Source organism: Aquarana catesbeiana, linkage group LG09 (genome assembly GCF_042186555.1).
Source record: "Aquarana catesbeiana isolate 2022-GZ linkage group LG09, ASM4218655v1, whole genome shotgun sequence".
NCBI lineage: Eukaryota > Metazoa > Chordata > Amphibia > Anura > Ranidae > Aquarana > Aquarana catesbeiana.
The window spans coordinates 70231592-70244679 of record NC_133332.1 but is presented as its reverse complement, the minus strand read 5'-3'; the positions used below and the strand labels follow the sequence as shown (position 1 = coordinate 70244679).

The 13088-nt window shown below is 41.2% G+C and overlaps 1 protein-coding gene across 1 annotated transcript in view; it reads left to right on the top strand.

Moving 5' to 3' along the window:
- The window catches only part of SARS2 (seryl-tRNA synthetase 2, mitochondrial), a 63391-nt gene that overhangs the window by 23253 nt on the left and 27050 nt on the right, over nt 1–13088 (top strand). Inside the window, exons 5-6 of the mRNA XM_073598762.1 lie at nt 2304–2358; nt 3585–3648. Of these exons, the coding sequence (XP_073454863.1) occupies nt 2304–2358; nt 3585–3648 (119 nt within the window). The remainder of the gene's footprint in view (nt 1–2303; nt 2359–3584; nt 3649–13088) is intronic.

Sequence of the window (13088 nt, the reverse complement as noted above, 5' to 3'; positions counted from 1 at the left end):
CTAGCAATGTAAAGCACAGCGGCGCGGCCGCTCCGCAGCGCCGACCTGCTGCAGACAGACCTACTTCTGCACACGGAGGGGAGGAGGAGGAGGGAGGGGAGATTTAGAGATTTTAGTTTTAGGCTGAACTTCCAGTTTAAAACTGTTCTTTAGTCCTCTTTTAAAAAATTTAAAAGTCAGCAGCTACAAAAACTGTAGCTGCTGCCTTTTAATAAAAAAAACACTCACCTATCCAGTGCTTTCCTCACCCAGCCAGTTTCTTTACCGGGATTCGGTCCCTGGCGCTGTCATACTAACTGTGGGCATCTGCCTGTGACTGCTTGCGGCATTACAGCCAGCTGCTCACTGCACATGCCCGAGCCGTGCTGTGCTATCTGAATGGTCCTGCAGCTTTCTGGGACCTGTGACATGCCCCAGAAGGCTGCAGGGGAAGGAGGGCCAAGCTTTTGCTCGAATTGCTGCGGAAGTGGGGGGGCGGGTACCTGTCAAATCCAGGTACCCGCCCCCCCCCAAAAAAAAAATAAAGTGCCAAATGTGAAGGAGGTTGAGGAGTAAAAATATATGATAACATGGTCACTTTTATTGAAGACAGTCTGTTTGTCCTGGTTCCTATTGTCATTGGCACAGGGGATGCTGGTTTGATCCAAAATAATTATAGGTGTCACTATAATGCAGATCTTACAGTGGGGATACCTGTCATGTGACAGTTGTTCAAAAGTTGCTGCACTTGCAGGAGATTTCCTCTCACTTCCTGTTGTGTCTCTGGACAGGGTGTGAAGAAAAATATCCCCAATGTAGCACAAACAGTTGAAATAAACCTAATGGGGGTTTTAGCAATTCCTTTTGTAATCCAAAACTTACAAATAAAAAAAAAAAAAAGAACTTTGGCTTTAGGTATACTTAAAGCGTTACTAAACCCACAACAGTAAACTCAGTCTGTATATGCAGTAAAGCATGCTTGTTATACTCAGTGTGGAACCTAAGGGGTTAATCCTCTGCATTGTGTAAAAAGGCTGTTTGATCTTCATTGATCCTCCCCTTCTTCCACAGTCTCCAATTCCCCTGCTGATAGAACAGAGCCTTGAAAACACTCTGCACATGCTCAGTTTGGTGTGTATTGCTAGAGGTTGTTTTTTTTTTTTTTTTTGAGGGTGCATGTGATCAGCACAGGGCCCATCAGCACTGTCCAGACAGAGGGTCAGGGGTCATGCAGCCTCATAGGACAGTCGGAGGCGAATGAAAAATCCTCCTACAAGCTTTAACCAGTGCTCGGCCAGAGACTTATAGAAGTCACAAACCTTCTATATACTGCTGATGAGAAAAGGTATTTAGCAGTTTATATTTACAAAAATGATTGAATTTCCATGTTCTGTGTACTGTGGGAGACCAGATATAGTGAATGCAGGGGCCGGGGGTTTAGTAACACTTTAAAATGTAAATCTTGACCTTTCCTAGTAAAGTTAAACTTCCTCATCACTTTATGAGCTTTCTGATATCACATTTTTAAGTATTTTTGGTTGCCCTTACTTCTGTATTATCTCTCCTTATTGCAATTCTCCTTTGCCAACTCCTGACAGCCATCAGTGGATGTCTATAGATGTCTATAGACCTCTGTCTACTTTTAGGTTTTTGCAGACTGTGGTGAATCACAGTGCAGAGTAGCACATTGGCAGGTCTCCATATTGATAGACCAAAAAATGCAATGTCTTCCCCTGTGTCCTTCATGAGGTTCTGTCAATTCACTAGTGGCCTTCAGATGGTAAAGGAGAGCGTATCTGAAGATCATGGATTCTCAGACCCAAATAAGGGTAGGAATTGTTCTACTCTAAAAATGGTTCTAAAGGCAGAAGATTTTCTTTATCCTAATGCATCCTATGCATTAAGATAAAAAAAAACTTCTGTGTGTAGCAGCCCCGCTTATCTTTATCTGAGCCCCATCTGGCTCCAGCGATGTTGCATGAGAGCCTTGGCTGTCCGGGACACTCCATCTTGATTGGCTGAGACACAGCAGCTGGTGCCATTGACTCCCACTGCTGTCAGTGAGCCAATGAGGAGAGAGACGGGGCAGGGCTGAGCCACGGCTCTGTGTCTGAATGGACACACAGAGCAGCGGCTCGACTTAGGTGTAGGAGGGCGAGGGGCCAGGAGTGCCAGCAGGCGTTACCTGCTCTGTGCATGTATTTTGCAGGTAAGTATAACATGTTTTGTTATTTTTAAAAATAAAACTTTAATATCACTTTAATTTCCAGTATTTTTGGGTCATCACAATGTCTAATGTAGATTATTTCATATTCCCATAACAGCCCGTGGGAGATGAGAGCAATGCTCGAGAACTAGAAGTAGTTGGTGTGAAGCCTGGTAAGTGCTTATTTCTTGTAGGAGATAAAGTGTGATTTTTGGCATAGGGAAGGGGGATTGTATACATTTAACTGTGTATGCAGAGAGAAACCCATGTCGGGATTGCAGAGTTCCCCACTGTAGTTAGAAAAAGAGCTGTAATCAGGTGACTGTAGCTCCAGCACACCACTGCCTTTTGAACTTTAACACATATATGCAAAACCACCATGCAATATCTTAGAGCAAGCCAGTAAAATTTGCAGTGTCCTGGTCACTTCCTGTGAGCTGAATTGGAAGTAAAAAAAAAGTATTCTCTTTCTGTAAACTAATCCCGCAGTTAATCCATAGAAAGTACAGGCCGGCAACTCGACAGCTTCTCCATAGAAAATATTTATTTGAGCATTACAGCAATAACCTCATCCAAAAACACTGACGCGTTTCAGCTTTAGGCCTTCATCAAAAGCATATTTTAATGAAGGCCTAAGGCTGAAACTCGTCAGGATTTTTGAATGATGTTTTTGCTGTAATGCTCATATAAATAAATATTTTCTATGGAGAAGCTGTCGAGTTGCCGGCCTGTACTTTCTATGGATCTTTTGTGAGCTTAATTAATCAGAGCACTGACTACTCTACACACCAACTACGCTATATAGCGGTAGAGCTTGGGTGAGTTTTTCTCTTGCTACTTAATCCCGCAGTTATGTGATGGAGATGAACAAAGACAGACTTATTTGCAGTTTTGCCTGGTTGGCAACCACGGCTTCCTCCATAGATACAGTGGAGGAGTGAGCGTAGCTACAGGAAGTGTGTTGTTCATATGATTGCCAAATGGAAAAAAAAAAAAGCCAGAGGGGAAAAAACAAATGTAGTCGCTCCATATAGAGACTGATTTATTTTTTATTTTTTGAGGTTTAACTCCTTTTTAAACTTGTCCACGGTGATTAAAAGCGTTCATAGGAGGTATACTATTTTGGCATTGACAGCTTACAGTACAAGGCTTTACCTGACGTGGCACTTTGGATAAAATTTACAGACATTATATCCCATCTATCTTGGGTGTGCAGAGGCATTGAGAGGTGGAACATGTTAACATTGTTCTATGAGGGAATGCAATATAAATTTTGGAAATTGTGAGCGATGCTTCAATATTTTTTATTCATTACAATTTATTACAGTTAATGATTGTAAATGTATATTATTCTTCCGTGTCAATATTCTTATGATCTGTCATATCCATTCTTTTTTAGAGTTTGATTTTAAAGTTCGAGGCCACCTGGAGATAGGAGAGGACCTGGATATTATCAGACAGAGGTAGAAAAGCTGACATTGATCCAAGACTTGAGCTAACAGTAAATATAAATATATAAAACCTTTTTTTATGAATGCTAAATACGAAATCCAGGCATATACATTACCATTTATTCCAATTTTGTATCCATTAAAAATACATTGTACTGTAAATGCAGCTGCTGTCAGTACCTGAATACGTCTTCTTATCTGCATCCCGCATTCCCCTATACAGGCATTCAGGCTAGGAGAAGAAGAGCCAGCACTGTCAGCCAGTTGGGTTCTGCTGCAAATAACAGGTCGAGAGATATTGGTGTGCTGCTGGTGCTCCTTTTGTATGCAATCGGTGGCCTGTGGGTGCATTTGAACAAAGTTTGCTGCCGCGGCAAGGAAGATACATGATCTGCCTGTGCTGCCTTTGGGATTACAAAATAGGCTGCATTAAAAAAAGTTAAACTGCAAATTTATTATGGCTTGATCCTAAAGACCGCTTTAAAATTCATAATCCCATAACTAAACACTTCTTATCTCTCTGGGATAAACTAAAAACCAAATATCAGTTACAATCTCCACACAATCCTCTCCTTTCTTTTATCAGAAATCCGGCCTTTTATCCGGCATGGATCTACCCAAATTCTTTTAAAGCTTGGACAACATCAGGCATTCAGACACTAAATGACTTCATAGCATCTAAATCATTCCTTTCATTCCCATCGCTTAGAGAAAAATATGATCTACCAAACTCTGAGATATTTAGATATCTCCAAATCAAAAATTTCTATACACCATTCCTAAAGGGGGATACACCATTATCCCAATTATCCATTTTTGAATCAATCTGTACAAAAGATCCATTTGCTAAAGGTACAATTTCATCACTTTATAATCAATTATATGGAGTAGCAAATCTTAATAGACCCTCTTACGTTCAGAGGTGGGAGGAGGACCTGGGACGAACTTTAGAAGACACGGACTGGTCTAATATATGGCTCACATCTAAGTCATCTTCACCCAACATCTTGGCACTGGAGACAAATTATAAAGTCCTAACTCGCTGGTACCTTGTACCCGCTAGAGTGGCAAAATATTCACCTAATACCTCAACTCTTTGTTTTCGAGGATGCCCAGAAATAGGCACATATTTACACATATATGGTGGACGTGCCCAGTAATCCAAACCTTCTGGAAGGAAGTCTTCGTGATTGCATCTAAAATATTTAAAAAAATAATACAACCAGATCCATATTTAACTTTACTTAATCTAAAACCGGAATGGTTAACACTCTCTCAATTCAAACTTATGATCCAACTAATAACGGCTGCAAAACAAACAGTGGCCAAGGCATGGAAATCTCCTACATTGGTACTAGCAGAAACAATTCACAGAATGAATAATACAATGTCCCATGCTAAGATGGTAGCCATCAATCAAAATCAAATTCCAAAATTTGAAAAACTTTGGCATCCTTGGATAAAACAACAGTTCCTGTCAAACTTCAATGACTCTGTCCTGTTGCCATGGTAACAGATTAAATGACTTACAGAGACACCCATTCTAAGGCTTCAAAGAGAACTAAAAAGAATAATAAACTGACGAGCGGGACAACCTTGTGGACCATACCTCTACCTTTCAACCCTTTTTCTTCTTTCTCTTTCCTTTTCTCCACCTTACGATTAAAGCTCATTATCAGAAATTATTTGACCTATATACACTCTACTTGTAAACAATATGTATAGTAGGTATAAATCATTTAAATACCTACAAAAGTAACTAAGGAAATGATATATATCTTTAATTTAGGTTTACGTGAACCCAATGTTTAATATTTGAAATTTCATGATATTTACCTATATAAACCCTACTGTAAAACAATGAGTTTACTTTATAGATCCTTGTAAACTTACTTTATGTATCTTTATAACATTGTATACTCAATAAACTTCTTTTGACAAGGAAAAAAAGTTAAACTGTTTGTATAGTGCCTTGAAAAAAGTATTCATACCCCTTGAAATGTTACAACCAAAAACGTAAATGTACGTTATTGGGATTTTATCTGATGAACCAACACAAAGTTGCACATAATTGTGAAGTGGAAGGAAAATGATAAATGGTTTTCAATTTTTTTTACAAATAAATATCTGAAAAGTGTGGTTTCGGCCCCCTTTACTCTGATACCCCTAACTAAAATCTAGTGGAACTGATTACCTTCAGAAGTCACCTAATTAGTAAATAGAGTCCACCTGTGTGTAATTTAATCTTAGTATAAATACAGCTGTTCTGTTCTGAACAAACAGCATCATGAAGGCCAAGGAACGCACCTGACAGGTCAGGGATAAAGTTTTAGAAAAGTTTAAAGCAGGGTTAGGTTATAAAAAAAAAAAAAAAAAAAAAAAATCCCAAGCTTTGAACATCTCACGGAGCACTGTTTAATCCATCATCCAAAAATGGAAAGAGTATGGCACAACTGCAAACCTACCAAGACATGGCCGTCCACCTAAACTGACAGGCCGGGCAAGGAGAGCATTCATCAGAGAAGCAGCCAAGAGGCCATGGTAAATCTGGAGGAGCTGCAGAGATCCACACAGGTGGGAGAATCTGTCCACAGGACAACTATTAGGTGTGCACTTCACAAATCTGGCCTTTATGATATAGTGGCAAGAAGAAAGCCTTTGTTGAAGGAAAGCCATAAGAAGTGCCGTTTGCAGTTTGCGAGAAGCCATGTGGGGGACACAGCAAACATGTTGAGGAAGGTCCTCTGGTCGGATGAGACCAAAATTAAACTTTTTGGCCTAAAAGCAAAAGGCTATGTGTGGTGGAAAACTAACACTGCACATCACCTTGAACACACCATCCCCACCGTGAAACATGGTGGTGGCAGCATCATGTTGTGGGGATGCTTTTCTTCAGCAGGGACAGGGAAGCTGGTCAGAGTTGATGGCAAAATGGAAGGAGCCAAATACAGGGCAATCTTAGCAGAAAACCTGCTAGAGTCTGCAAAAGAATTGATACTGGCAGAAGTTCACCTTCCAGCGAAGTTTTTTTTTTTTTTTTTTTTTTTTTTTTTAACTCCTCACTGCTTTTTTAGGGAATGGGTTGTAGTACCCATACACATGGGGGGGGGGATCTGGGGGCCCCCTTGTTAAAGGTGGCTTCCAGATTCTGTTAACCCGCAGACCCTGAAAACCACCGGCCAGGGTTGTCGGGAAGAGGCCCTTGTCCCCATTAATATGGGGGCAAGGTGCTTTGGGGTGGGCACCAAAGCACCCACCCCCCCAATGTTGAGGGCATGCGGGCCGGTATGTAAAAATTGACATTCATAGCCGTTTTTGATCTGTTGTTGTTGTTGTTTTTTTTTTTTTTTTTAACTAAAAAAGTAACTGAACTAAAAAAACGGAACGCTTGTGTGAAACAAGCCTTAGTGATTTCTTGAGTCAACAGGTCCAGCAGTAATGAGTCCTGGGTGTGGCAAGAGAAATTTAACTCCGCTTTCCAAAAAATATGGTTAATCACATTTCATTCATGATTTAGCAAGGAAGGGGGGCATTATTTTTTTCACATGGGGCCAGGCAGGTTTGGACAGCTTTTTTTTTTCCCTTAAAGTGGTTGTAAACCCTTACAGACCACTTTTACCTACAGGTAAGCCTATAGTAAGGCTTACCTGTAGGTACTGGAAATATCTCCTAAACCTGCACGGTTTAAAAATATTCATTTTAAAAACTGCATTTTGGATTTACTCATTTACTTATCTTTGTGTAATTTTAAAATTTGTATTATCTGAAAGTGTAGCAAATATGCAAAAAAAAAGAAAAGGTGGCAAATACTTTTTCACATCACTATGGATCTATGGGTCTAAACCTTGTATAACCCCTTCCCGCCGAGCATACACAGATGTGTGGCCTTAGTTTTCGGGGGTTATACAGGATGATGCCCGCAGCTGCAGGCATCATCCCAGTACCATTTTTTAGAGCCGGCAATCGGCTTTCCAGGGATAACAACCAATGCGGCTAAAAGCCGCTCAAATGTTATCCCGGAGGAGTGGCAGGGGACGTCCTCCCGATTCACGAACCGCCACTTCCAGCAGCTAGCCACAGACTGAAACGAAGTCGGAAACGGCTTCGTTCCAGTCTCCTGATTGTAAACACGGAAGTGACGTCACAACGCCACTTCCTGTTTACTCAGCTGCCAATGGCACCGGTTTTAAAAAATATACAGTATTCAGAATCACCGAAAACAACGATCTGAATACTTTGAAGCGCAAAGGAGGCATTGGAGGTCTTTTAGACCCCCGATCCCTCCATAAAGAGTACCTGTCACCACCTATTACTGTCACAAGGGATGTTTACATCCCTTGTGACAGCAATAAAAGTGATCAATTTTTTTTTTTTTTTAAACACAATTTAATAATATTAAAATAAATAAGAAAAAAAAAATTTTAAAGCACCCCCGTCCCCGCAAGCTCGCGCAGCAAAGACAACGCATACGGAAGTCGCGCCTGCATATGTAGATGGTGTTCAAATCACACATGTGAGGTATCGCAGCGATTGTCAGAGCGAGAGCAATAATTCCAGCACTAGACCTCCTCTGTAACTCTAACCTGGTAACCGTAAAAGAAAATTAAAGTGTCGCCTATGGTGATTTTTAGGTACCGTAGTTTGTCGCCATTCCACGAGTGCATGCACTTATAAAGCGTGACATATTTGGTATCTATTTACTCAGCGTAACATCATCTTTCACATTATACAAAAAAAATGGGTTAACTTTAGTGTTTTGTTTTTTAAAATTCATGAAAGTGTCCCTTTTCCCAAAAAGTTGCGTTTAAAACACCGCTGCACAAATACCGTGTGACATAAAATGTTGCAACAATCGCCATTTTATTCTCTAGATTCTCTGCTAAAAAAAAATATATAATGTTTGGGGGCTCTAAGTAATTTTCTAGCAAAAAATACGGATTTTAACTTGTAAACACCAAATGTCAGAAATAGGCTTAGTCATGAAAGGGATAAACTCTCTATTTAAAGTGTTAGAGCATACACAGGATTATTAACCAATGGTAGGTGGCGGAGATTCTTCCTTAAGAGAACCTGTCACTTTGTCCTGAACAGGCAAAATGACAGAATCTGTTTAACCACTTGCCGACCAGCCACTGTCATTATACTGCGGCAGGTTGGCTCTATTGTGCAAATCACCATAGGTGTACGTCGGTTTCGTCCAGTAGATACAGTGGGCACACGCACGGTGCCAGACCCGACGCGCGTGACCGGCAGCCGCAATGTCCACCAGCCACTCGCGATCGCTCCACAGAGAGCCAGAACGGGGATCTGTCAATGTAAACAAACAGATCCCCCATTCTGACGGGAGTAGAGAAGAGATCGTACGTTCCTAGTGATCAGGAACAGCGATCTCTCTCATCCAGTCACTACACTCTCCCCACAGTTAAAAACACCTCCCAGGGAACACATTTAACTAACCCCTTGATCACCACTAGTGTTAACCCCTTCCCTGCCAGTTTCATTTATACAGTAATCCGTGCATTTTTATAGCACTGATCGCTGTATAAATGTGAATGGTCCCAAAAAAGTGTGTGATCTGTCCGCCACAATGTTGCAGTCCCGCTAAAAATTGCTGATCACCACCATTACTAGTAAAAAAAAAATAATAAAAATGCCATAAATCCCCTATTTTGTAGATGCTATAACTTTTGCGCAAACCAATCAATATACGCTTATTTCGATTTTTTTATTTATTTATTTATTTTACCAAAAATATGCAGAAGAATACATTTTGTCCTAAACTGAGGAGGAAATTTGTTTTTATATATTTTTTTTGGGCATATTTATTATAGCAAAAAGTAAAAAATATTGCTTTTTTCAAAATTGTCGCTCTTTTTTATTTTTTTGTGCTATAAACAAAAATCGTAGAGGTGATCAAACACCACCAAAAGAAAGCTCTATTTGTGGGGAAAAAAGGACATAAATTTTGTTTGGGTACAACTTCGCATGACCACGCAATTGTCATTTAAAGCGACGCAGTGCCGTATCGCAAAAAATGGCCTGGTCAATAGGGGGGTAAATCCTTTCAGTCCTTAAGTGGTTAAAGAACGGTATAACACAGAGTGCACAATTACTCGGTGTCTGAATTTGCATAGGAGACATCTGGATGTAACAAATATCTCATTAGGTAATAGTGGCCTCAGGCTATTTCCATACTATAGTCTTCTACTAATTCAGTTTCCCTCATCCTTTCTCGGAATAAGAGTGGGATGCAGCTGTCAGAACACAATAAAGCGCAGTCTGTGAACTCAGTTGTACCCTTCTAGGTGTCTGTGTGACATAAGGCCATTTGTTTGTCTCTGTACAGCAGCTTATGTAGTTTAGTCGTAATACTGTGAAGAATATAGAAGATAAATCTGGAGATAATGAGTCACAGGTGGAGACATAGATGGGAGGGAGAAATGTGGGCGAAGGTTTATGTTTTGACAGTAAAGCTTGTCATGCATGGTTCAGCTTTTTTTTTTTTTCCGTTCAGCAGTGGGGCTGAACAAAAAACTAAACTGATTCCTCCCATTCACGCATTTGAGGTGGATAGGGGAATCCTCCCTGCTGAGCTATTGTATTCTAATAGCGGGGGAACTCCTCCGCTGTCAAAACACACAAATCGGCACTGCAGCTGCTGATCAAGCGGCTTTTATCCGACAGGACGGTTGAACAGAAGTCGATTGGTAGGTCAATTTTTGTTCAACTGAAGTGGCCACACATAGATTGAAATTAGGCTGGTCCCTGCTAAACCGGCCGTATTTTGATTACCACCTTAACCACTTCAATACCAGGCACTTAGACACCTTCCCAGGCCAATTTTCAGCTTTCAGCGCTGTTGCAATTTGAATGACAATTGTGCGGTCATGCAACACTGTACCCAGACAAATTTTTTATCATTTTGTTCCCACAAATAGAGCTTTCTTTTGGTGGTATTTGATCACCTCTGCAATTTTTTATTTTTTGCGCAACAAATAAAAAAATACCGAAAATTTTGAAAAAAAACAAGTTTTTCTTTGTTTCTGTTAGTTGTTTGTAAATAAGTAAGTTTTCTTCTTCAATAACGGGCACTGATATGGCTGCACTGACGGGCACTGATACGTGGCACTGATAGGTGGCACTGATGGGCACTCATTGGCGGCATTGATGGGTACTTATGGGTGGCACTGATAGGTGGGCACTGATGGGCACTCATAGACGGCACTGATGGGCACTCATAGACGGCACTGATGGGCACTCGTAGGCGGCACTGATGGGTACTTATGGGTGGCACTGATGGGCACTGATAGGTGGCACTGATGGGTAGCATTACTGATGTCATTTGTTACATAATGGTGCCAGTCAGTGCCCATTTGTGGGCACTGATTGGCACAGATTGGGCATTCATTTGCACATGTGGATGGCCATGGGGTACATACCTGGCCATCCACATGTTTCCTCCTTCCCTGGTGGTCCTGGCGGCTTCCTGGTGGTCTAGTGTGGGCATCCGCTGGGGGGCTGCGCTGATAAACAATCAGCGCAGACCCCCCCCCCTGTCAGGAGAGCCGCCAATCGGCTCTTCCCGACTCACGTCTGTCAGACACGAGTGAGGAAAAGCCGATCAAAGGCTTTTCCTGTTTACATCATGATCAGCCGTGATTGGACACGGCTGATCACGTGGTAAAGAGCCTCCAACGGGCAGACTGACACACCGCACCACTGATCGCCGTGATGAGCGCCCCCAAGGGTGCACGGCGGCTGTTATCCTGCAGGGCATCATATGACGTCCAGTCAGGATAACTGAACCACCACCCGGCCGTCATTTTGCTATAGGCCGGGCGGGAAGTGGTTAGAGGTAAAGGAAGGAAACCCTTTAGCACCAGCAATCCTCATTTCATGTCCAGCAAGTGGCACAGGCACTCTTTGAAAGTTTCCAAATACAGTAAAACCTTTGTTTGAGAGTAACTTGGTTTGAGAGTGTTTTGCAAGACAAGCAAAATGTTTAAATAAATTTTGACTTGATATACAAGCGATGTCTTGATATACAAATAGCATCATGTCACAACTGAGTATAAAAGAGAAGAGAGGCGCCTCTAAATGTAGCAATATGGTTACATTTAATCACATCTTTTTATATGGACTATAAACTGAAGGACTTATGAATAAATAATAAATGGTTGTGGAACGAATCATCTGAGTTTCCATTATTTCTTATGAGGAAATTTGCTTTGATATACAAGTGCTTTGGATTACAAGCATGTTTTCGGAACGAATTATGCTTGCAATCCAAGGTTTTACTGTATTGTGGTATTGCATGGAATCATTATACAGATATAATGCTATTGATCTGTCGTTCATTTTTAGATAACATCTTATACATTTTTACAGTTTAATTCAGTTTGCTGTTGAGGGATTTTCAGGGGAAAGGGGGTGGGAGGATTGTGGTGTGGCGCAGTTAACTGTGACGTGTTCTTGTTAGTTTTGAAAAGTAGCCTGGAAAACATTCAGAGTATTGAGGTGTTATTGATTTGTGTATACTTGTTACTTCAAATTAACATATGTGCCTCACAACAAAGGGGTCCAGGTCCCTTTATCGAATCATGAGCAGGACACTATCTGCATGGAGTTTGCATGTTCTCCCTGTGTTTGCGTGGGTTTCCTCCCACACTTCAAATACATGCTGGTAGGGCTGGGGAAAAAATCGATTTAAATCTTGAATGGAGTTGAGAGGTCAAATCGATTCAAAATTAAAGCAAATCTATTTTTTTAGATTTTTTATTTTTCTTTTTTTTTTTTTTTTCACCGCGCCGCTCCCGAGGAGCTGCGGGCAGGAGTTTTTAGGTGAGGCCGCGGCTTCGGCCTAGTCCGCGAGGCCGGATGCCGCGGACTAGGCCGAAGCCACGGCCTTGCCTAAAAACTCCTGCCCGCAGCTCCTCAGGACTGGCGCGGTGTCCAAAAAAAAAAACTCGATTTGAATCATGAATAGAGGGTTTTTTTAAGAAAATCACAGATTTTTTTTTTTTTTTTTTTTTTTTTTCTAGAAAATCACCCAGCTCTACATGCTGGTAGGTTAATTGGCTCCTTTCTAAATTGGCCCTATAGTGTGTATGTATGCATGTACGATAGGGACCTTATATTGGTAATTCCTTAAAGTGGATGTAAACCCAATGTCATCCTTTCTAAACTCCTGCCATAGGGGTTATCTATAAGGATATACATGTCTCCTGCATGTATCTTTACCTGTCAAATGTCTCCCCTCTGTCTGTTATTAGACCAGAAAAACTGCAGATTCTGTGGGTGGGTCTGTTGTCTGGAGCTCGGTGGGTGGAGTCGTGATGTCAGTAGACTCCCCGCCCACCTCTACACTCCCCTTGTCAATATGTATTTTCTCCTGTGTATTTCTTACACTGAACTCTGCTATGATCTCTAACATCCAGTGAAAAGACAGGAAA